The sequence below is a fragment of the Muscardinus avellanarius genome (genome assembly GCF_963383645.1).
Source record: "Muscardinus avellanarius genome assembly, chromosome: 16".
NCBI classification, from domain to species: Eukaryota; Metazoa; Chordata; class Mammalia; order Rodentia; family Gliridae; genus Muscardinus; species Muscardinus avellanarius.
The window spans coordinates 19940264-19961600 of NC_137802.1; the positions used below are offsets into that span (position 1 = coordinate 19940264).

General features: G+C 42.6%; 1 protein-coding gene across 1 annotated transcript in view; it reads left to right on the top strand.

Annotated features, from left to right (window-relative positions):
• ZZEF1 (zinc finger ZZ-type and EF-hand domain containing 1) overlaps window positions 1-21337 on the top strand; it is a gene marked incomplete at both ends in the record, with an annotated part of 182721 nt that overhangs the window by 57334 nt on the left and 104050 nt on the right. The window contains 14 exons of the mRNA XM_080713975.1: window positions 300-411; window positions 1637-1849; window positions 3547-3647; window positions 4466-4635; window positions 6201-6334; window positions 6993-7060; window positions 8591-8705; window positions 12907-13066; window positions 14371-14492; window positions 14597-14719; window positions 16869-17035; window positions 17113-17194; window positions 18637-18838; window positions 20452-20600. Coding sequence (XP_080570101.1) covers window positions 300-411; window positions 1637-1849; window positions 3547-3647; window positions 4466-4635; window positions 6201-6334; window positions 6993-7060; window positions 8591-8705; window positions 12907-13066; window positions 14371-14492; window positions 14597-14719; window positions 16869-17035; window positions 17113-17194; window positions 18637-18838; window positions 20452-20600 — 1918 coding nt within the window. The remainder of the gene's footprint in view (window positions 1-299; window positions 412-1636; window positions 1850-3546; window positions 3648-4465; window positions 4636-6200; window positions 6335-6992; window positions 7061-8590; window positions 8706-12906; window positions 13067-14370; window positions 14493-14596; window positions 14720-16868; window positions 17036-17112; window positions 17195-18636; window positions 18839-20451; window positions 20601-21337) is intronic.

Here is a 21337-nt window from a genome sequence, read left to right on the forward strand (position 1 = left end):
TAAGTAGCTGAGGCTGTCCTCAAACTGCAATCCTCTGGTCTCAGCCTCCTGAATGCTGGGATTACAAGCGTGGTGATGCCCGGCTCCCAAGTTGTTTTTGGAGGCTGACATAGTTCCCAGTTCACAGATGAAGAAGCTGAGAAATGGAGAGGCAATACCAACTACCACCTGTGTTCTAAGTGGTACTGGGTGCTCCACCCTGTCTCTAGTTGTTCTTGGGAGGCTTTCTATTTAAGTTAAATGTCTACTTTGTAGGCTCTGTAGAAGGTTAGAAAGAGGAAAACATTTTATGTTCACAGGATTGGTTGCTCACCTGATGACCTTGGAGAGGATGATCCTATTGGCTGGTTTGAGCTGGAAGAAGAGTGGGATGAAACAGACGTCAAGCTGCAGCAGTGCAGAGTTGCCAAAGTAAGCCCTCGTGAATGTGGCCCTGCTGTGTTCACCCACTCCTCTCCTTTCATTCTATAAACTTCATGCTGATTGTGTACCAGCCCTGTGCCAACACCGGAGCCTCTGAGGTGGATCGACCTCCAAGGAGTTCCTAGTCTAGCTTAAGAGACAGATGTGATATGGACTGTGAGAAAGGGAGATTCGGGAGCTGTTGAAGCCCAAAGGAAGAATATTTACCACAGCCTGGAATTCTTTAGGGAAGACTTCCCAGGAAAGCTGGCCTGATGCTAGGTGTTAAAAGTTGATTAGGCGATCATCTGTAGCCAGGCCAGGATGGGTATAGAAGGACATTTTGGCCGAGAAAATAGCAAATTCACAGATAAAAATGCCAGATAGATATGTTTCCATGGCTATGAAAGAAATAATACTAATATTTTTATAACCTCAAGTATAAATCTTAGACTTAAAATAATTCAGAATTGTGCCAGGCGTGGTGGCGCACGCTTGTAATCCCCGCGCTTGGGAGGCAGAGACAGGAGGATCGCGCAGGTTCGAAGCCAGCCGCGCGCACTGGCTTGGGAGACCCTGTTTCCAAATAAAAATGTAAAAATAGGTCTGGGAGTGTAGCCCGGAGGTAGAAGGGCTTCCAGGAACCCCAGTACCACCACCAAAAAAAAAAAAAAAAATTCAGAATTGTCTTTAGGGTATGTACAAGTAGGTGCTCAGTAAGTACTTAGGCAGTTGAGTAGTAGATTTGGAAAGGACCTTAATAGAGGAGTTGTCACTGTAAGAAGCCAGCTGTTTACTTAAAGTATGGACCATGAAGATGGGTTTAGCTTTGAGCAGACAAGACTGTTTCCTGGTTCCTAGCACTTGCGTTGCATACATCAGTTGGGGACTTTGAGATACTTTCTTGAATCATTGCCTGTTCTCATCACATACCTAATTTTTGTTTCAGAATGACTGTGCCAAAGAGCAAACACTTCTCTTGTTTTTATTCTTTTTTTTACCTTGAAAATGAACATTTCTCTTATTATGATCATTACCCAAACTTGACTCTATTCAGCATTTATGTTGACTTTTTTCCATTTGCTATAGATACTGGATTAATACTTTGTGTTTATGGTTCTGGATATGGTGGTTCTTAATATGTTATTGAAGTCATAGGGGCCTTTCCAGAAAGGGTCTCTATCTCATTGTATTTAGGAATTCTGAGTCCTTTTCTTGAAATCTCTTTTTCTAGTATTTGATGGTGAAGTTCCTATGCACCCGTCAGGAGTCAGCAGAGCGCTTGGGAGTGCAAGGCTTGACCATCAGTGGGTATCTCCGGCCTGCAAGAGCAGACGCAGAACAAAGCATCCTTTGCGGCCACTGCAGAAAGGATGCCGTGGGTGTCTGTGGGGCAACCCTGCTCCTCAGGACCCTTCAGTTCATCCAGCAGCTTGCCCATGACCTGGTAGGGCTTCACTAGTTTATTTGTTGTTTGTTTGTTTGTTTGTGGTACTGGGGATGGAACCCAAGTGCATTCTACCTCCAAGCTATACCCCCAGTCCTATTTTTTATTCTTTATTTTGAAACAGGGTCTCACTGAGTTTCAAAGGGCCTCACTAAGTAGCTGAGGCTGTCCATGAACCGTGATCCTCCTGTCTCAGCCTCCAAATGCTGGGATTACAAGTGTGCGCCATCATGCCTGGCTGGGTTTCACTAGTGGTTAGACCACATTCCTTTAGGAAAAATAAATGACACTGTTAAAGCAACTAAATACCAACCAGTGAAACCTGTTCCTACTGAAGTTATCACAGTATGAGTGCAGAAGGCCATCATGCTGCTGTGATGACACTGAAAGGTCTCAAAGGAAGTGAAACTTAAGGCACTGGTGAGATTTATGGCACCAGTCAAATAGAGATTCAGTGGCATGTGGCCATTGTTGTCAGGTCCCCTGGAATAAACTACAGAGATACCCTTTTTTTGGTACTAAGAATTGAACCCAGGGACATTCTACCTCTAAGCTACACCCCTAGCCCTTCTTATTTTATTCTTTGTTTTTGAAAAAGGGCCTCACTAGGTTGTCAAGAGTCTTGCTATGTTGTTTAGACTGTCTTCGAACCTGCTATCCTCGTGTCTCAGCTTCCCAACTACTGGGATTACAGGTGTGCATCACCATACCTAGTTCCTATGGACATATAGGGTCTTCAGCCATAGGACTGGTGGTATAACTTAGTAGTATAGTGTGTGCTTAGCATGCAAAAAGCCCTGGTTCAAACCCTAGCCATAGTTGCCCAGGGGAAGCAAAGAAAGCAAATTTGAGGGATTTATGTCTTAAGTCTTTGAGGAATTATTACTGCAGTTTAGATGAAATTTATTTCTTTACTCAAAAGACTAAAATTTCAAGATTTTTTCATCATTGGTATGTGGGGGTTTTTTTTTGTTGTTGTTGTTGTTGGGTTTTTTTTCTTCTTGTTTGCATTACTGGGGATGGAACCCAGGAGCATTCTTCCTCTGAGCTACACTTCTAGTCCTATTTTTTATTCTTTATTTTGAAACAGGGTCTCGCTAAGATGCTGTGGGCCTCACTAGTAAGTAGCCAAAGCTGGCTGTGAACCTGTGATCCTCCTGTCTTAGCTGTACAAGTACTGGTATCACAAGTGTACGCCATCATGCCCAGCTCATTTGTAGTTTTGATACTGACTTTTACAGTCACTAATAAGACACAATAATAGCACAGTCACAGATTACCCTAACCATTGCCATGGAGTACATGGCTGCCTCAGGAAACCAATGTGTGTGCACAGCAGTGTCTGCTCTTGGCCTTCATCCCACTGGGCACAGTAAGAGGCTGTGACTCAGTGTCTGTACGGCTTGTTTTATTGTTTTGCTCATGCCATAGGAAAAAAGGGCAAATTAGAGGTAGAGGCCTAGGAATAGCAGCAGGTTTACAACAGAAGTTTAGCCCACATGCAAGGAAGGGTCAAATATCCTGCAACCACGTCCTTCACATTAATCATCATAAAGTGAAAATTTATTTGTGTCAGTTGTATGGGAATTTCACCCATGTGGAGCCCCCTCATCCCTCAACAATAAGTAAATGAGGCATTTCGATATTTCTCTAAGTGCATTTTTCAATTTTCCTTTCTGGTTTTTGTCATTTTTTAGGTGCAACAGAAGGAAAGTGGCCTAAAATACAAATCTTTTCTGGACTTCACGGGTCTTGATTTGCAGATCTTCTGGAATTTTTACAGTAAATTAAAGCAAAAGTAGGTCAGAATTTGTTATAAGGTGATCATCATAAAACTGAAAACACCAGGTTTTACTGTTCTAAATGGACAGATTTTCTAATTTTTTTACTTCCTACTCGTGTATATTGAAAATTTTGGTTATTATTATAATAACACCTCACATTTCTATAAAATACTTTTCATGAATACTTTCCCAAAGGAAGTATTTTCACAAATATTTTTTATTTGTTTGCCCTCAATTTTTAGATCATTATAGTAAAGGTTGAGCCCCTAATATAAAAATTTGAAATGCTTCAAAAAAATCTGAAATGCTTCAAAATCTGAAATTTTTTTCTATGCTAAAAGTGTAAGATTCTGCATAGAACCTCATATGATCAATTACAGTCAAAACAGAGGTGCAATGAAAATATTATATCAAGTTATCTTTAGGCTACATGCATAAGACATATATGAAAAAGAAATGAATTTCATGTTTAGACTTGGATCTCACCCCCCAAAATCTCATACATGAATTTTCTAAAATCAGAAAAAGTCCCAAATCTGAAAATGCTTCTAGTCCAAAGCATTTCAGGTAAGAGTTCTCAACTTGTGTCATTTTACAGATGAACAGCAGGATCAGAAATGAATTTCCTTCCCCAAAGTGGGTAGAGTCCAGTAAGATCTATGTATTCAGACTTGTAGTACAGTGTTCTTTCTGTTCTATCCTTCCTTTCACTTGACATTCTTTTTATTTAAACCTGTTGCCTAGAAGAGAGTCCTCTGTAGACTGCTCTGTGGCTTTGGAGGGTGATAAAAACTTGCCCCTTTGCTGCCTGACATTTTTTGTCTTTCTGCAGCCAAAGAGAAGAATGCATCTGCGCCCAAATCTTGCTGCTGCGGCTCCTCCAGAGCTGCTTCTCAGTGCTGCAGGGGGAGGTGCCGGCTGTCCTCGAGGAGGGAAGGCCTCCAGCCCAGCGCCCTGAGGGAGTGGAGGCTGCCAGAGAGCTCTACACACACTTGTGTGATGGTAGGGATTGCGGGATTCCTTGAATGTGACATGTAATGGTGGCCCACAGGCTTCTTGCTATAGAGGAGAGGGGGCCCTGTGATAATGGGAACCAGAAAGTGATTGCTACTTTGGGAAATGAGCATTTTCTTTAATACTGTTTTGTTGTTGTTGTTGTTCTTGTGGTACTGGGGATGGAACCCAGGGGCATTGTACCTCTGAGCTACACCCCCAGTCCTCTTTTTTAGTCTTTTCATCTCACTGAGTTAGTTGCAAAGGGCCTCCTAAGTAGCTGAGGCTGTCCCAAACTGCAATCCTCCGGTCTCCGTCTCCCGATGCTGGGATTACATGCATGTGCCACCATGCCTGGCCTTTTTTGATACTCTTTTGAATTACTATTTCTTTTCTTTTTTTTTTAATACTTCTTTTACAACATATTTCTTTCACAACACTATTTCCTTCCTTCCTTCCTTCTTTTCTTTCTTTCTTTCTTTCTTTCTTCTTTTCTTTCTTTCTTTTTTACTTTTTTTGTGTGTGGTATTGGGGGTGGTATCCAGGGGCTTTCTACCTCCAGTCTATACTCCCAGGCCCATTTTATATTTTATTTGGAAACAGGGTCTCACTAAGTTGCTGAGAGCCTCACTCAGTAGTGGAGGCTGGCTTCGAACCTGTGTGATCCTCCTGTCTCAGCCTCCCAAGTGCTTGGGTTACAAGCATGCGCCACCACACCCGGCTGAATTACTATTTCAACTTCACAGTTTATTATTTTATCAACTGACTTTCTTCCTCCTGGTTTCAGATACGCAACTGTGTTATATTGAGGATAATTACTGGTACACTATTCAGTCTTAGCCTTAGCCAAGGCATTGGCACGAGGGCTGTGGAAGTTAGTGGTAGAGTACTTGTCTAGCATGTGTGAGACTATGGGTTCAATCCCCAGTACCCTTGAAGAAAGAGACACTGGCCTGAGGCTGAGTGAGGGGGAGAGATTGTAATGATAATGATAAATTGAGATGAAAATAAGACTGTTTGATAATATTTTTAAAGTCTTTGACAAGTCATCTAGAAAGAACAGAGAGATACATAAGAACCTGCTACATTTAGTTAAAAGTAAACAAATAAAAAGTAATTTCCTTACATTGTCTAGCCTGTACCAAAGTTGTTTTTTTTTTTTTTGAGACATAAAGATTTATTTAAGAAAGTAGGAAAAAGCCGGGCGTGGTGACGCACGCTTGTAATCCCCGCGCTTGGGAGGCAGAGACAGGAGGATCAAGCAGGTTTGTAGCCAGCCACGCTGGTTTAAGAGACCCTGTTTCAAAAATATAAAATAGGTCTGGGAGTGTAGCCCGGAGGTAGAAGGGCTTCCAGGAACCCCAGTACCACAAAAAAAAAGAAAGTAGGAAATACACATTGAAGGGGGAATACAGGCTACCCCAAAAGTGAAAGAGACCCTGAAGTATATTTTTGCTCTGATATTAACTACAAATTGAGACATCAGTGAATTTGTAGACTACTTATAGCAGATATATATAGAAAGTGAAGAGATAGGATATATTAAAACTGATTCCATTGTTCATTTTTATTAGTGGTAGATAGGGTCGATGGAGACTCCATGCCCATGGAGATATTAAAACAAGAAGTCAGAAATACCCTTCTCAATGGAGCTGCCATCTTCTTTCCTGATCGACAGACACGGCGGAACCATCTCTTTACCATGATGGTAATTACTTTATGGAATGGATTAGGATACAATCTTAATCTTTATTTTTTTCTGAATATATTGTTATTTTAAATTCCCAAATGTTTAGTGATACTTACCATATGCAGAGCTTTAGGTGGGGCACAGATATCAAAGGATATGATACCATTCTCAATCTTGTTTCATAATCTATTATCTTAAAGTCACAGTTTATTCTCTATCTTTATGACATGCTTCAAACAAGAGGTCTGCTTCCTTTGTTACCATAGCCAGTAAACCTACAGGCCAAAAGAAGTTTCAGTCCTACTTGAAAACAGAAAGTTCCCAAGAAGTGTACCCTGCCCCTACCTTTTGCTCTTGGGATGGCATGCCCAGAGATAAAGAGCTTACATCTTCTAGAGGCCTGCTGCCTGAACATTTGCATCCGGTTTCCCTGCAGGAAAGCTGGCAGATGATACCTTTGGCAGCGAAACAAAGTCATCTGCAGTTGTCCGTGCAGGTGATTGCCTCTGCCTCCTCTTAGTGCTGGACCAGGTTTTAGGTGGATGCTCTGAGCTGGTCTGCTGGCTCTGCTCTCCCATACTTGGGACCTGTGGGTGATAGTATCTTATGCTGCTGAGGGTCTCTGGAATGCTATGAATCAGATTTTCTGAATGTACAGTTTCTGGTTTTATAGAAGAATGTCACCGAGCAGGAACACAAGCAGTCCCTGCAGCTCACTTTCCGTTCACTGTGCACGTATTTTAGGTAAGTTTATAATTTTTCCAATTGTCAAATATCTTTGCAAAGTCATTTTCTTTAGTTATCCCTTACTTCTGTGTACTTTGGAGTACGATTTACCCTGCATAGCTAGAAAGCCAAGTTTTGAGAGTGAGTTATTACTAGGTACAAGAGTGACTAAAATAGTTGTTGAGTCTTGTCAAGAGCTTAATTCAAGCTGGGCATGGTGGCACATGCTTGTAATCCCAGTACTTGGGAGGCTGAGGCAGGAGGATTGTAGGTTTGAGGACAGCCTCATCAATTTAGTAAGGCTCTCAGCAACCTAGTGAAACCCTGTTTCCAAATAAATAAAATTGGTTTTGGGGTATAATTTGGAGGTAGAATGCCTCTGGGTTCAATTCTCAGTACCACCCCCCCCCCCCCCCAAAAAAAAAGAAAAAAAAGCTGGTTGTGCATGCTTTTAATCCCAGTACTTAGGAGACTGAGACAGGAGGATCATAAGGTACTTAGTGAGGCTCTCAGCAACTTAGTGAGACCCTGTTTCCAAATAAGATATAAAATAGGTCTGGGAGTATAGCCTGGAGATAGAAAGTCTCTGGGTTCCACCCCAGTACCACCAAAAACAAAAACAAAAAACAAAGTGAATTAAAAAAAAATAGGGCTGGGAGTATAGCTAGGAGGTAGAATGCCTGTAGGTTCAGTCCCCAGTGCCACACACACAAAGAATTTAATCCAAATCCCAGCCATCATAAGACGTGTTAGAGTTGAACCATTGAGAACCTCTTGAGGACTGCAGGATCTGAGTTTAAAGACTGAAAACTAAAAAGCCATAGGAAGTTGGGATTCTGTGCTCAGGTCCACAAACTCAGTTACATTAAAACCAACTTCAAAGGCACACAGTTGTCTGCAGAAGGAAACCTGCCGAGAAGGGAGACTTGGCTTATAGTGGATTAATAATACTTTGACTACCAAAGTATGTCATGATCCTGTAAGCTTTGTTTCTTGGAGGTAGAGGCTCTTGATGGAGAGAGAGAAGCTAGCAGCCTGAGCAGCTGCCTGGGCTGTCATGGAGTAACTTTGGAGACATGGGCAATCAGTAGTCTGAACTGTCAAGTTAGCATCATGAGATCAGGTATATGACCTGTTGGTGGTCAAGGTGGTTTATTCACTAGACACTTTCCAAGGGACGGAGGATCTGTGAGTATGTTTTTATGGAAGGATATGAGGATAGACAGTGGCCCAGTCTTGGCTGAGACCATGACCATTCTAGTACATATTTCTTTCATAGAACTTGATACAGAAATTGTTCTGGGTTATTAATTGGATTTTTTTTTTCAATACTGGGGATGGAACCCAGGGTGTGGGGATGGAACCCCCAGCCCTGTTTTTTATTCTTTATTTGGAAACCAGGTCTCACTGAGTTTCAAAGGGCCTCACTAAGTAGCTGAGGCTGCCCACGAACTATGATCCTCCAGTGTCATTTATTGGAATTTTTAAGATAGAAAGCATGAAGTCCCCTTCCTGACCGGGTATCTTGACTGGTTCGTATTCTTACAGTGATAAGGATCCAGGCGGCCTTCTACTTTTACCTGAGAAAAGCGACCTGGCCAACCTGAACATCAGCGAAGTCGTGGCAGTTATGAACACACTCCTTTCCGTTGCTGCTCGAGAGGTATCCAGGTTGCCTCCCTGTTTTCTGTGCCTCATGCTTTCAGAAGCACCGTGCCTGTCCTTTAACCCTCATCACAGAATGGCTGTACACTGGTACTTCACCCTTAAATGTGAACACTGAGCTTTCCCACCAACCTCTGTAAACAAGTGAGGGGATCCTTTCTTATCTGTCTTTTGGGAGTGAACAAGGAGAGAAAACATAGACACACTTATTAAGATATCTGTGAAAATGAAGGAATAAGTCTGTACCAAGTCCCTGTAGTGTCAGTCAGCGAGTCTAATACATGATTATATATTTATGATGCAGATTTTATGGAAAATTATTTTGGCTTTTTTCTGGGGTTTGAATCCAGGGACAGTCTACCTCAGATTATACCCCCAGCCATTTTTTATTTTTTATTTTGAAATAGGGTCTCACTAAATTGCTGAGGCTATTTTTGAACCTGCAAGCATCCTGTCTTAGCCTCCCAAGAACTGGCATTAAAAGTGTGCTCCAAGCTGGGCATGATGGCGCACACTTGTAATCCCAGCATTTCGGAGGCTGAGACAGGAGGATCATGGTCCACGGACAGCCTCAGCTAGTACTTAGTGAGCCTCTTTGCAACTCAATGAGACCCTGTTTTAAAATAAAGAATAAAAAGAAAATAGGGCTGGGAGTGTAGCTTGGAGGTAGAATGCCCCTGGGTTCTATCCCTGGTACCGCAAAAAAGGGAAAAAAAAGTGCGCACCACCACTCCTGGTTCTTATTTTTTATTTTGAAACAAAGTCTTACTAAGTTGCTGAGACTGGCCTAGAACCTGACATCCTCCTGCCTCAGCCTCCCAAGTACTAGGGTTACAGGCATATGCTACCATACCTGGCCTTTCTGTCTTATTTACAGGCTCATCTGCCAAGTTCTGAGTTTTTCTTAAAATTCTCATTTCAGCCTACTGCTCATCAGTATTCACTCTCTGCCAAGTCACTGCAGCTCATGCTAACCTTTGTCTCTACTTTTGCATTTCCCATACCTTTCCTTTCTCTAAGAGCTCATCTAAATTCTACCTGTTTTTCAAACCCCCGAATTCTTATCTAAACCCTTGCCCTCACCAGTTCTTCTACAGTCACATCTTCAGTGCCACTGGGCAGAAAGCTTCACAGTGCTCACCTGGTTTTTATAGGTGCTACTAAAACCTGGCCATTCGATGCTGAGTCATGTCCTATTTCCACTAGGCCATACTTGGCTAAGGGATTTATGTGGAGAAGTCAGGGCATTTGTCTAAGAGAATTTCCCCTGTTACCATTGGGAGATCAAATGCTTGCCCTTAGCTGAGCATGATGGCACATGTGTATAATCCCAGTACTTGGGAGGCTGAGACAGGAAGATGGTAAGTTCAAGGACAGCCCAAGCAAGTAATGAGACTCTCATCAATCTAGCAAGACCCTGTTTCAAAGTAAATATAAAATAGGGCTGGAGGGGTGTAGTTCAGAGGTAGAATGCCCCTGGGTTTAATCTCCAGCACCCCCACCCCCACTAAAAGAAAAATGCTTGTCCTTTCTTCTCTTTCACCTACCTGTGACTTGGAAGAAGTCTCAGGAATCATCGAACCTTCCAGTCCAGAGATCAATGTAGCCGCTAGTGTATTCCTTGAATTATCTTTCAGTAAAAGCATTTATGGGCTGGGCGTGGTAGCGCACACTTGTAAACCCAGCATTTGGGAGGCTGAGACAGGAGGATTGTGGTTCATGGACAGCCTCGGCTACTTAGACCCTCTGCAATTTAGCCAGACCCTGTTTCAAAAATAAAGACTAAAAATTAGGGCAGAGGGCATCGCTCGGAGTTTGAATGTCCCTGGGTTCCATCCCCAGACCCGCAAAAACAAAAACAAAAGCATTTATGGTTATGCTAAAGAGGTAGCATTAGATTAGGGGAAAAATCTAATGGTGGTCAAAAGTGTACCTAGGATGAAAGTTTTCTCAAAAGTCTATGAATTCAACATTATCTGGTGAATTCCTGCTGTGTATGAAGCCCTGATTTAGGTACAAGGATACAGTGACAGAGCAGCTCAGCCCTAAGAGCAGACATATGTGTGATCAGACATTCTGTGCAGCAAGGGCTGTGGAGAGTGGGCATGGGGTCCCAGGAGAGAGAGGGCACCACACCTTACCTCATCTGGTAGAGCTGGGGACAGGAGCTGGGAAAGGTCTTTTGGTGCTGGAGCTCAGTGCAAGACCATGAATAAGGCTTAAAGCTTATAGGTAGAGGGAGCAGTACATGTAGAAGGTCTGTGATGAGAAGGGGAGGAGCAGGTATTTGAAGAGGTGAACAATAATGGGCACTTCTGAATGTGGGCAGTCATGGTGCTTGTGGCCTTCAGGTAGTGACACTAATTGTATAATTGGGAGGAGCCAGTGCTGGAGACTTGCTATCAGTAACAAACAGGTTGAGGGATGACTATAGACAGCATTGCATCAAGTGGACAGCTTGATAAAATGTACAGAGAAGGGGCAGCCAGGAGACCAGGACAGAGTGGTGGGAAGAAATCCAGGGGAGGAAGCCAGGTATGGTGGTGCACACTTGTAATTGGGAGGCTGACACAGGAGAATCGCAGGTTCGTGGCCAGCCTCAGCTACTTAGGCCTTTTGCAATTTAGTAAGACTCTGTTTTAAAATACAGAATAAAAAATAGGGTTGTGTGTATAGCTTTGAGATAGAATGCTCTTGGGTTCAATCCTCAGTACTGCAAAAATAATTAAAAAATAAAAAATAAATTTAGGGGAGGGAGAAGCAGGGGGAGGAGAGAGAGCTTCGGGAGTACAGAGGTCACCAGCCCCTCGGGCTTCTTGGAGAGGCTTTGCTCACCAGCTGATAATTTCTGCCCGTGGAGTGGTGTCCACAGGAGCAGTAGAATGGAAGGAAGGGGTGAAACCACAGCAGAAACAGCTCTCCTGAAAGGACTAGCACGTTACCAGTATCTTTGAAGTCCATCCCCAACCCACACACCCTCTCATGACTCTCTTCCTCTTTCCTCTCTTCCTATGTGTTCAATATTTTCTTGTTTTTCTTTCTAGTTATCATTCGATAGCATGTTTATTTTGCTTGGTTTTCACCTTTAAAAGAAGTATTTGTCAAGCAATCTTATGTGTTGTGGGTTTTTTCCACTTAAAAATGTTTTTGATATTCATTCATGTTGATATATGTATTGTCACTCTCACTGGTACAAAGTATTCTCTTTTATGAACATACCATAATTTATTTATCCATTTTACTTGGCTCCAGTTTGGGGCAATTAATTCCATGACAATGTCTATAAAAATATACCTCATGGATCTTTTTTTTTTTTTTTTTGCGGGTCTGTGGATGGAACCCAGGGGCATTCATCTGAGCTACAGCCCCTGCCCTATTTTTACTCTATTTTTTGAAACAGGGTCTCACTAAGTTACAGAGGGCCTCACTAAGTAGCTGAGGTTGTCCGTGAACTGTGATCCTCCAGTCTCAGCCTCCCAAATGCTGGGATTACAAGCGTGCATCACCACGCCCGGCTCCTCATGGTTCTTATATGCAAGAGCTTATCGCTAGAGATCAAATGATTTTTCAAGGAAACTCCCAAGAACAAAGATGATAGAAAGCTAGAGAAGGGTGAAGACTTTCTTTAAGGTGAGAGAGATTCCATCAAAAGAGGAAGGAGCCAGAGAGAAATTTTTGAAGATTGAGAGAAGGAAGAGATGAGCAATGGGGTGTAGTTCCTGAGGTAGAGAAGGAGATATCCAGTAGAGCAAAAACATTTGGTAAAGGTTCTGCAAAATTTGCAGGGCAAGAGGCAAGGTGTTTTTTGTTTTTTTTTTTTTTTTTTTTTCCACGGGTCTGAGGATGGAACCCAGGGGCATTGACCTCTGAGCTACACCCCCTGCCCTATTTTTTATTCTTTATTTTGAAACAGGGTCTCACTAAGTTGCAGGGAGCCTCACTGAGTAGCTGAGGCTGTCCGCGAACCACGATCCTCCAGTTTCAGCCTCTCACATGCTGGGATTACAAGCGTGTGCCACCACACCCGGCTAAGAGGGAAGTTTTTATAGTGTATCTTTATTGGTTCAGATCTGGTTTGAAAGCTCTTCTGTGACTCTTCCCCATATACTTAGTATTTTTGCCAGTGACAGCTACTGCAGCAGTACTAGCTGTATTCTATGAGCAGCTTGGTGTGGACACTGTTTGTCTGCTTCTTGTAGTGTGAGCTGTTGATGCTCAGTGGGGCCCAAGCAGAGGCCAGCTCCGTGCTCTTCTCCCTGTTCTGGTCTGTCCAAGGCAGCCTGCTCTCCTGGTGCTATCTGCAACTGAAGAGCACTGACTCCGCAGCCAAAGACCTCGCCAGGGACCTTGTTGAAAAATGTGAGTGTTGATTCAAAATGCATGCAAACAAGTGTCTGGGACTTGACTGCTGAATACTCCCCACTTAAGTCACTCATGCATCAAGTGTGTGGATGGTTTTCTTTATTATGATTCAGATGTTTAGGTTGTTTTTGTCTTCTTAAAATAGAATTCTGTAGCATGTCTTTTTGCCCAAAGTTTCCTTTGTGAACCTGGTATATGTCTTAAGTATTTCTATTGTAGAGTTTGTCATTCTATGGCCTACACATGGCCTCTTCAGTCATACAGCTCTCTTAGATGGTATCTCACTTGTCAGAGGAGTCTCTTCAAGCCATATAAAAAAAGAAAACATTGAGCTCTTAATATTTAAGGTACATGAGCATAGCTGAAACCTTTGCCAATTATTGAGAATACTCAGGTTCATGTCCTCTAAACCCGTAGAAAGTGATATAAAATGCAGCAGGTTCTGAGAAATTCTGTTGTGATTGTTTTTTGTTTTATTTTGTGGTGCTGGGTATTGAAACCTGGGGCATTCTGCCTCTGAGCTCTCCCAGCCCTATTTTATTCTTTTATTTTGAAACAGGGCCTTACTAGGTTGTGGAGGGACTCCCTAAGTTGCTGAGGCTGGCTGCCAGCCTGCGATCCTCCTATTTCATCTGTGAGGAAAATTTAGATCCATCACACTTAGCCTCAGCAGCTGTGACAAAAATACTTACAGTATTGGGTCCCATCACCTAGAACTTGGCCATTCCAGTCAGCACTCCTCATGCATAGGCCCAGGGTAAACTAAAGGTAAAAAAGACTAGCACCTAGGCCTGCCAGCCATGTCACTTCACTTGTAGAAGTGGTGTCTCCACTCCACTGAAAACTAAGGAAAATGGAAACAGGTTCCTCTCACAGGAACCTTTCACTGAAATCTGTACTGTTTTTCATTCCCAGGGAAAATCATTTAGGTAACACTTAATAATCTCATGGTCTTTTGTTGTGGAATCCTACATGCACAGTTTCTCTGGCCCTCTCCAGCTTTGCCCTGGTAGAAGCTTAAGGAAGTGATGTTTCACCATATAAAATATTAACTACTTTCAAGCCTGGCATAGTGGCGCATGCTTATAATCCTAGGATTTGGGAGGCTGAGACAGGAGGATCGCAGGTTCACAGCCAGCTTCAGCTACTTAGTGAGGCCCTCTGCAACTTAGTGAGACCCTGTTTCAAACTGAAGAATAAAAATTGGGCTGGTAGTGTAGCTTGGAGGTAGAATGCCCCTGGGTTCCATCCCCAGCACCATGCACACAAAAAAATTAACTATTTTCTTTATGTTTTGGTAGATGTGGTACAGTTTCTGGCAAGCACAAGAGTGATCTTGGAATCCCTTTTGTCACAGTATAATGGAAAAACCATAGTAGAAAAATTGTGTAACTCGGTGTTTTCAATGGCTGCTCGTCAACTGGTAAGAAACTGGTGGCTTTCTATAACAAGTGGGGGCGGAGGGCTGATGGGCGGGCCCAGGCTGGGGCTCTGGTGGACACCAAGTGCTGCATTACTTTCCTTTAGGTCATCTTCCTGCTGGACTTCTGCACTTTAGACATTTCACACTGCACACTCTTGAGAGAGTTCAGCACCCTTACAGAACTGTTGAAGAAGCTCTGCAGTGATCCCGAGGGAGGGCTGAATAAGGTAACTCTAGTTGGCACTGAGCCTGCGTGATTCTCCTCAGGAGGGCTGTGGCCATACTGGATGAAATACCACCGACAGCAGAGCTACACAAAGACGTTACCTCTCGGAGGCTATTTTATTGGTGGCTTTGCCGTTAAGGATAATAAATGAGGTTCTGGGTTGGTTTGTCATCATAGCACTAGAAAGAAGATAGAAGAAACTATAGCTAATCTCATCATGTTACAGCATATACATTTTTATAATCCACATTAATGAATAACTATATTGAAGTCTAGAAGAGAAAATGTATGTATGTATGTCTCTGTCTCTCTCTCTCTGTCTCTCTTGCTCTCTTTTTGTTTGTGTAGCATTAGGGATTGAACTCAGAAGAATTGTACCTCTAAGCTATACCCCCAGCCCTACTTTTTTTTTTTTTTTCCATGAACTGGGGATGGAACCAGGGTCATTATACCCCCAGCCCTATTTTTTTTAATTCTCTTATTTTTTGTGATACTGTGGATGGAACCCAGGGGCATTGTACCTCTGAGCTATACCCCAACCCTATTTTTTAGTCTTTTTATTTTTGAAACAGAATCTCACTGAGTTGCAAAGGGTCCCGCTAAGTAGCTGAGACTGTTCATGAGCCACAGTCCTCCAGTCTGTCTCCTGAATGCTGGCATTACAAGTGTACGCCACCATGCCCGGCTTATTTATTCTTCATTTTGAAATAGGGTCTCACTGAGTTGCAAAGGGCCTCACTAAGCCCTATTTTATTTTTTATTTGATTACAGGATCTTGCTAAGTTGCTCTGGGCGCCAGTATGCAATCCTCCTGTTTCAGCCTCCCAGTTACTAAGATTACAGGCATGCTCCATGCCTGGCTGCCTTACTTAATTTTAATTTTATAGTATGCTGAGTTTTTTTGATGGTTTTAATTGAGTGTCATGAAAACCCTGTGTCAGTAGAAAGAGCATCTGCATTTAATAGTTTAAAAAAAATAGCAAAGACTCAAAAACTTAACAAGAAGCAGGGAAAGCAGCCCCAGATTGACCAAGATCCCAAGGAGGAACATGAGTCCTTTAAACTCCCAATTCAGAAACCGGGCGTGGTGGCGCATGCTTGTAATCCCAGCACTTGGGAGGCTGAGACAGGAGGATCACACAGGTTCAAAGCCAGCCTCAGCTACTGAGTGTGGCTCTCAGCAACTTAGTGAGACCCTGTTTCCAAATAAAGTATAAAATAGGTCTGGGAGTATAGCCCAGAGGTAGAAAAGCCCCTGAGTTCCACCCCCAGTACCAAAAAAAAAAAAAAAAAAAAAAAAAACCTCCCAATTCGGTGTTTTTCCCCACTGGAAAGTCATATTAGTAATGATTCATAAGAAATAGTTCTGGGCTTAATGTGGTTGTCCTTGCCTCTAATTTCAGTACTTGGGAGGCAGGAGGATCACAGGTTTGAGGCCAGACTGGGCAACTTAGCAAGAACATGTCTTGAAATAAAATAATAAAAAGGGCTGCAAGTGTAGCTCAGTGGTGTGGGTGTCCCCTGGGTTCAATCCATAGTACCAAAAAGAAAAAAAAGAACTCAGTGGTAGTGCTCACTTGCCTAGCATGAGCAAAGGATAAAGAAAGAAGGGGAAAGGGAAGAGGAGGGAGGGAAATAAAAGAAGAAAGAGAGGGAGGAAGTTCCATCATAGTTAAAATATAAAGGCTGGAGCCAGGCGTAGTGGCGCACGCTTGTAATCCCAGCATTCAGGAGGCTGAGACCAGAGGATTGTGGTTCGCAGACATCCTAAGCTACTTAGTGAGGTCCCCTGCCACTTAGTGTGACCCTGGTTCAAAATAAAGAATAAAAAATAGGGTAGGGGGTGTAGCTTGGAGGTTGAATGCCCCTAGGTTCCATCCCCAGATCCTCAAAAAAAAAAAAAAAAAAAGAAAAAAGATATATAAAGGCTGGCCCCAGAGTTCCTGTAGTATACTAAAAGCATGTGTCTGTTTTGCTGAATGATGGATGGCTGTATACCTCTGTGGCCAGGGAGGTCAGCTGTGTCTTTTAGCCTGTATGATGGTTGGTGCAGGCCGTGTGCCTGCAGCACTGATAGAGAAAGGTTCTTTCAGGCAATTGGGTATGGAGTGATGAATGACGTTTTTTCCCTGACTCATTTGTATGTCTAGCTGGATGTGGAGACCTGGCAGCAGGAACAGCCTGTGGTATTGCATACATGGACCAAGGAATCCACCCACAACTATGAAAATAACTGCCATGAGGTGTCTGTCTTTGTTAGCCCAGGGGCAACCTATTTTGAGGTGGAATTTGATGATAGGTGTGAAACTGAAAAAAGGTAAGACTCCCATGTTTATCCCCTGCAAGGAATAATGAATCAAAAACAAGAGAAGTAATGAGATTATGCCTTCATAGGTACGATTATCTGGAATTTACTGATGCTAGAGGTGGGAAAACACGCTATGACACAAAAGTTGGCACTTACAAATGGCCCAAGGTGAGTGGTGTTTTCAGAAAGAGATGAAGTACCTGCCTCTGCAGCAATTCTTTTGTCTTTGAAGAGAGAGTTCATGTAAAAGGAAGAGCTGTATCAGAGGTCAGCAAACTATAACCTGTTGCTTGTTTTAAAAATAAAAATTCTGGCCAGGCAGCCGGGCGTGGTGGCACACACTTGTAATCCCAGTATTCGGGAGGCTGAAACTGGAGGATCACGGTTAGCGGACAGCCTCAGCTACTTAGTGAGGCCCTCTGCAACTCAGTGAGACCCAGTTTCAAAATTAAAAAAGAATAAAAAATAGGGTAGGGGGTGCAGCTCGAAGATCAAATGCCCCAGGGTTCCATTCCCAGACCCGCACAAAAAAAAAAAAAAAAGGAAGGAAGGAAGGAAGAAAGAGAAAGAAAGAAAGAAAGAAAGAAAGAAAGAAAGAAAGAAAGAAAGAAAGAAAGAAAGAAAGAAAGAATAAATAAATTCTGGTCAGGCATGGTGGCACACGCTTGTAATCCCAGCATTCGGGAGGCAGAGACAGGAGGATTGCACTTCGCAGACAGCCTCAGCTACTTAGCGAAGCGCTTTGCAATCAGTGAGATCCTGTTTCAAAAATAAAGAATAAAAAAAAATTAGGGTTATGGGTGTCGCTTAGCGGTAGAATGTCCCTGGGTTCCATCCCAGTACCACACACACACAAAAAAAACCTGAAACACAACCATGTTCATTATATCATTTATAGCTGCTTTGGTACAATAGAGACTAGGTAGCCCCCCAAATCTAAAATATGTGGCATCTGTTTCTTTATAGAAAAAGTTTGGCACCCCTCCATTTCTATCAGAAAAAGTAACAAACTGTCGCTCTTAGCAAGAAAGGGCTGTGGAACACGGACAGTGGTGCACACCTGTAATCTCAATACTTGGGAGGCTAAAACAGGAAGGTCACAGGTTTGAGGCCAGCCTTATAAATTTAGAAAGACTATTTCAAAATACAAAACAAGAAGGAGCGTAGGGGTAGAGCTCAGTGATAGGGTAACTTTGTCTAATCTCTAGTACCATATGAGAAAGATAAAAAAAAAAGTAAAAAGAAAGGGTTGTGGGTCCAGGAGAAGAACCCAGATTGTGATGAAAGCTGGGATTCCAGCCAGGCATGGTGGCGCACACTTGCAATCCCAGCATTCGGGAGGCTGAGACCGGAGGATCAGGGTTCGCGGACAGTCTCAGCTACTTAGTGAGGCCCTTTGCAACTCAGTGAGACCCTGTTTCAAAATAAAGAATAAAAAATAGGGCAGGGGTATAGCTCGGAGGTCAAATGCCCCTGGGTTCCATCTCCAGCCCCGCAATCAATCAATCAATCAATCAATCAATAAGATCTTTTGAGTCGTGAAGAGCATACTTACAAATGACCCCACCTCTTGATAGCTGTCTGATCACATGATACTTGTTTATCTCTAGAAAGTAACCTTTAAGGAGGGCCCTCGCCTGCAATTCCTCTTTCACTCGGACAGCAGCAACAATGAGTGGGGCTACAAGTTTACCGTCACTGCCTATGGCCTGCCTGATGTTGCCGTGTCATGGGGGTTGGATTTACAGCTCCTGGTCTCCCGGCTGATGGGGCGCCTTGCCTCCCAGTGCATGGCGCTCAAGTCTGTGCATCGTAAGTCCATGGCCCTGTCCCTCCCTCCTCCTTGAAACTGTGGTCAAGAGGCCAGGTGTGTACTCTCTTGGAACATCTCCACATAATCTCAGAACAAGCGACTGATAATGTTCCCTTTTGGTTTCCTTTAAACCAAGCCAAGCATATTGTCCACTTGACACCATTGTCATGAAGTTTCTTGGCTCAGGCTTTGTGCCACATCACAAAGGGTGCTGTGGACGTCCACTGTCAACAGAGGACAAGGAGAAGAGAATGTTTTTTTGGTTTTGTTTTGTTTTTGTGGTATGGGGGTGGAACCCAGGGGCTTTTCTACTTCTGGGCTATCCTCCCAGACCTATTTTATACTTTATTTGGAAACAGGGTCTCACTAAGTTGCTGAGAGCCTCACTAAGTAGCTGAGGCTGGCTTCGAACCTGCGCGATCTTCCAGTCTCAGCCTCCCAAGCGCTGGGATTACAAGCGTGCGCCAACACACCCTGCTTTAAGAGAGAGAACGTTTTTAATAGCATCATTATCATAGTTTTTATAAGTAGATTTAGGTGGCAACCAAAAGACAGAAAAATAGAATAAATTAACTGTATATCCTTTAAATAAGTAAATGTTTATATAAAACATATATAGACACATGAGTATGGATTTAGTCTTTAATAATTCGTTCAACTTGTTATTGCATTTTCCCAAGGACTAGATTTATAGAATACACCTTTCTAATATATTTTATTTCTATATCATCCCTTTAGTTTTTTTTTTTATTGTAAAAGTAAAATAAAGAAAAATTACATACTGAAGAAAAGTAGAAGCATCCTAATCCTAACACTTGGAGATAACTACTATTAACTCTTTGATTTATTCCACCTAATCATCATAGCCATGCCTATTTATATCTATGGTGGGTACTTAATTATACTTTTTTTATAAAATTAAATTTATAAATTGTGGAAATTTTCCCCTAATTAATATTACTGTTATGCTCTAGAGATGGTTTACATTCTGTTTTCAGTTTACTAAACAGGCTAGTCACTTGGAAAGCACTTTGGAAGTTAAGTTGTCCCACAGATCAGCTGCATTTCAGGACTTAGGGTTAGGTTAATCTGTTGACGTGTGTGCATGAAGTATCACAGTTTCATTCTGTGAAATGTGACTGAATTTCCTCTAATTTTTTTTCTTTTGGGGGGAGGTACTGGGGATTGAACCCAGGGGCATTCTATCTCCAAGCTTCACTCCTAGTCCTCTTTTTATTTTCCTTGAACCTGCAATCTTTTCATCTCCACCTACCAAATGCTGGGATTACAGGCATATGCCACCATGCTCAACTTTTTTTTTTTTAAACCTTTGTTATTTATTTCAAAGAGTCTCAGCCAGGTGTAGTGGCACATGCTTGTAATCCCAGTACTTAGGAGGCTGAGGCAGGAGGATCACAAGTTCATGCTCAGCCTCAGCTACTACTTAATGAGGCCCTTTGCAAATTAGTGAGACCTTGTTTCAAAAATGAAGAATAAAAAATAATGCTTGGGGTGTAGAATTCTACCTCAGAGGTAGAATGCCCCTGGGTTCAATCCACAGTATGGAAAAAAGAAAAAAAAAAATCTCTCATAAGCCCTGTTCTCTTTTCAGAGTTAGGAAGTAGCATGGCAGTACCACAGGCAAAAATGGCTTCTGTCCTGAGCTCCCCCTTGTGGAAACCTGTCTTCAGGCATCAGGTTTGTCCAGAGTTGGAATTAGAAGCCAGCAGGCCCACTCACTCTCACCAGGATGGGAAAGAGGTATTTGCTTTTCTGTCATTTTGTGTGGAAGCTGTTCACTAACATTGTTACTTCAAGTTTTAAACATTTGTGTTGATATCCACCCATTAAGATATTAGCATCTTGAGGCAGAAGCTACTCCTTGTTATTTGCTGTCTCTCCGTGTACCACAGGGGACAGTGCACAATGGGTGTTCAAATGTATGTATGAAACACATAGTGCCAGTGCAGTATAGTAGGTGCTCAGTAAATCTCTCTTGGTGCTCTCAGACAAACAGGTAGGGTCCACTGAGTCAGACTTTAGAGTAAGTTATTGACGCTGTTTCTTTTGTTCTCCATAGAACTGTAGCACTTTAGTTGTGTAATATTTTAAAACCTAAACAAGTTGCCATGTGGCTCTCCTTTGCAGCCCTCCTTCCCTCTTTCTGCTCTACTATTTCTCCTTTCTTCCCTCTTTCTCACCTCTCCCCCAAGCTGTCCCAGATCCAAAGGCTCTTCCTCCATTTCTGTTCTCCCTCACCTCTCTGTTAAATCAGGCTCCTTCAGACTCTCTGCTTTTGACTCCATGATAGTTTACTGTCTTCCCTACATTTTAACTACTCTGTCCACCTCCACTGTTGACCTTTTTCATTCCTCCTCCTCTGAATGGTAGGCTTTTTTCAAGATTCCTCCCCTTTTCTGAAACCCACCAAGACTTCATCCTCTCTGTTCTTTTACTATCCCATCTATGGGAGTAATTCCTACGTATCAGTTTTCAGC